The sequence below is a fragment of the Nerophis ophidion genome, linkage group LG02, assembly GCF_033978795.1.
Source record: "Nerophis ophidion isolate RoL-2023_Sa linkage group LG02, RoL_Noph_v1.0, whole genome shotgun sequence".
Lineage (NCBI taxonomy): Eukaryota > Metazoa > Chordata > Actinopteri > Syngnathiformes > Syngnathidae > Nerophis > Nerophis ophidion.
In genome coordinates this window covers 75,271,601-75,272,988 of record NC_084612.1, presented here as the reverse complement: position 1 = coordinate 75,272,988, position 1,388 = coordinate 75,271,601, and the positions used below count along the sequence as shown (strand labels likewise).

General features: G+C 30.7%; 1 protein-coding gene across 2 annotated transcripts in view; it reads right to left on the bottom strand.

Annotated features, from left to right (window-relative positions):
• Positions 1–865: 865 nt before the first annotated feature.
• The window catches only part of mcm6 (minichromosome maintenance complex component 6), a 43,780-nt gene continuing 43,257 nt past the window's right edge, over positions 866–1,388 (bottom strand). For both annotated transcript variants that reach the window (XM_061890993.1, XM_061891002.1), the window contains 2 exons: positions 1,300–1,388; positions 866–1,219 (listed from right to left, as the gene is read on the bottom strand). The exon at positions 1,300–1,388 is cut by the window's right edge and continues 51 nt beyond it. In XM_061890993.1, coding sequence (XP_061746977.1) covers positions 1,112–1,219; positions 1,300–1,388 — 197 coding nt within the window. In that variant the 3' untranslated portion in view covers positions 866–1,111. The remainder of the gene's footprint in view (positions 1,220–1,299) is intronic.

Sequence of the window (1,388 nt, the reverse complement as noted above, 5' to 3'; positions counted from 1 at the left end):
GTACTGTATGTCAGATTACACTTTTAATACCAAAACAATAAAATGCCACTAATATATATATATACACACACACATGTGTGTGTGTATATATAATATAAAAATATATTTATATATAGTTATCTTTATATATATGTATATATACATATATCTATCTAAATAGATATAATACATATATTTAAATAGATATGTATTTATATAAAAATATATTTATGTATGTATACATATATATGTATATTACACATGTATTTCTATATATATGTACATATATGTACAGTATGTGTATGTATTTTTTTGTGCATATGTTATCTCATATAGCTATATAACTGTACATACAACTATATATATTACATTTATGATTATTATATTATATATTAATTATAAATATATATGTATATATTTATATAGATATCTAGTTATATTTGTAGACAACTATAGTTATATATAACTATATTATATGTGTATATCTATATATATATGTGTATGTGTATGTTTTTATATATAGTTATATAACTATATATACACACAACTATAAATATAGTACATATATAAATAAATATTTAATGTGTAAGCATATATATATATATATTATGTATATTATATAGTTGTGTGTATATAGTTATTACTATATAAAACTATATATGGTTTGTATACTGTATAGTATAATTTCTATACTGTATAGTACACAATATATATTATAATGCATATAGTAAAAGTGGCACCTGCATTGCATACTTAAGGTTCTACAACTATATATAGAATATATCCATATATGTATATATCGTGCATGTATTACTGAAAGTGATAACATTTCAAATCTAAGCTGGCACCTGCCCTGCATACTAAATGATGAACACTAAACTATTGCCAAGATCAACATTTTATTTACTTCACCTTAGTAGCACAAGAGAAAATACTACAAAAAACCCCCAAATACAATCATCTATGACACAAATCCCAAGAGTGGAAGTGGGCTGCATATTTACAAGACACGTGAGAAGGGAATAATGCAATCTTTGTACAATCAGACTCTGGTGCGGGTCTTCAACATGACGGATAAACTTGTTTCAAGTCTCATATTGAGCATAGTCCGCCTGTTCTAGCCAAGAGGATCTCAGTCCTCCAGGTTGTAGTTGGGATTGACGACCAGCACCACCTCCTCGCTGCCTGCAGCCTCCGAGCCCTTCAGGCCCGACTGGGACAGCTGGATGAGGATGTGGTCCTGCACACCCGCCCGAGACACAAAAAAGTGCATGAGGAGACAGAATGTGATGGAGACTTGACAGAAAATGTCCGACTCACGTAGTTCACCAGCCTGTGGATGACCTTCTCGATCAGACCCTTCTTGTGGATCAGCTCCTCCTCCGAGTCGATCTCCGACTCGATCTCCT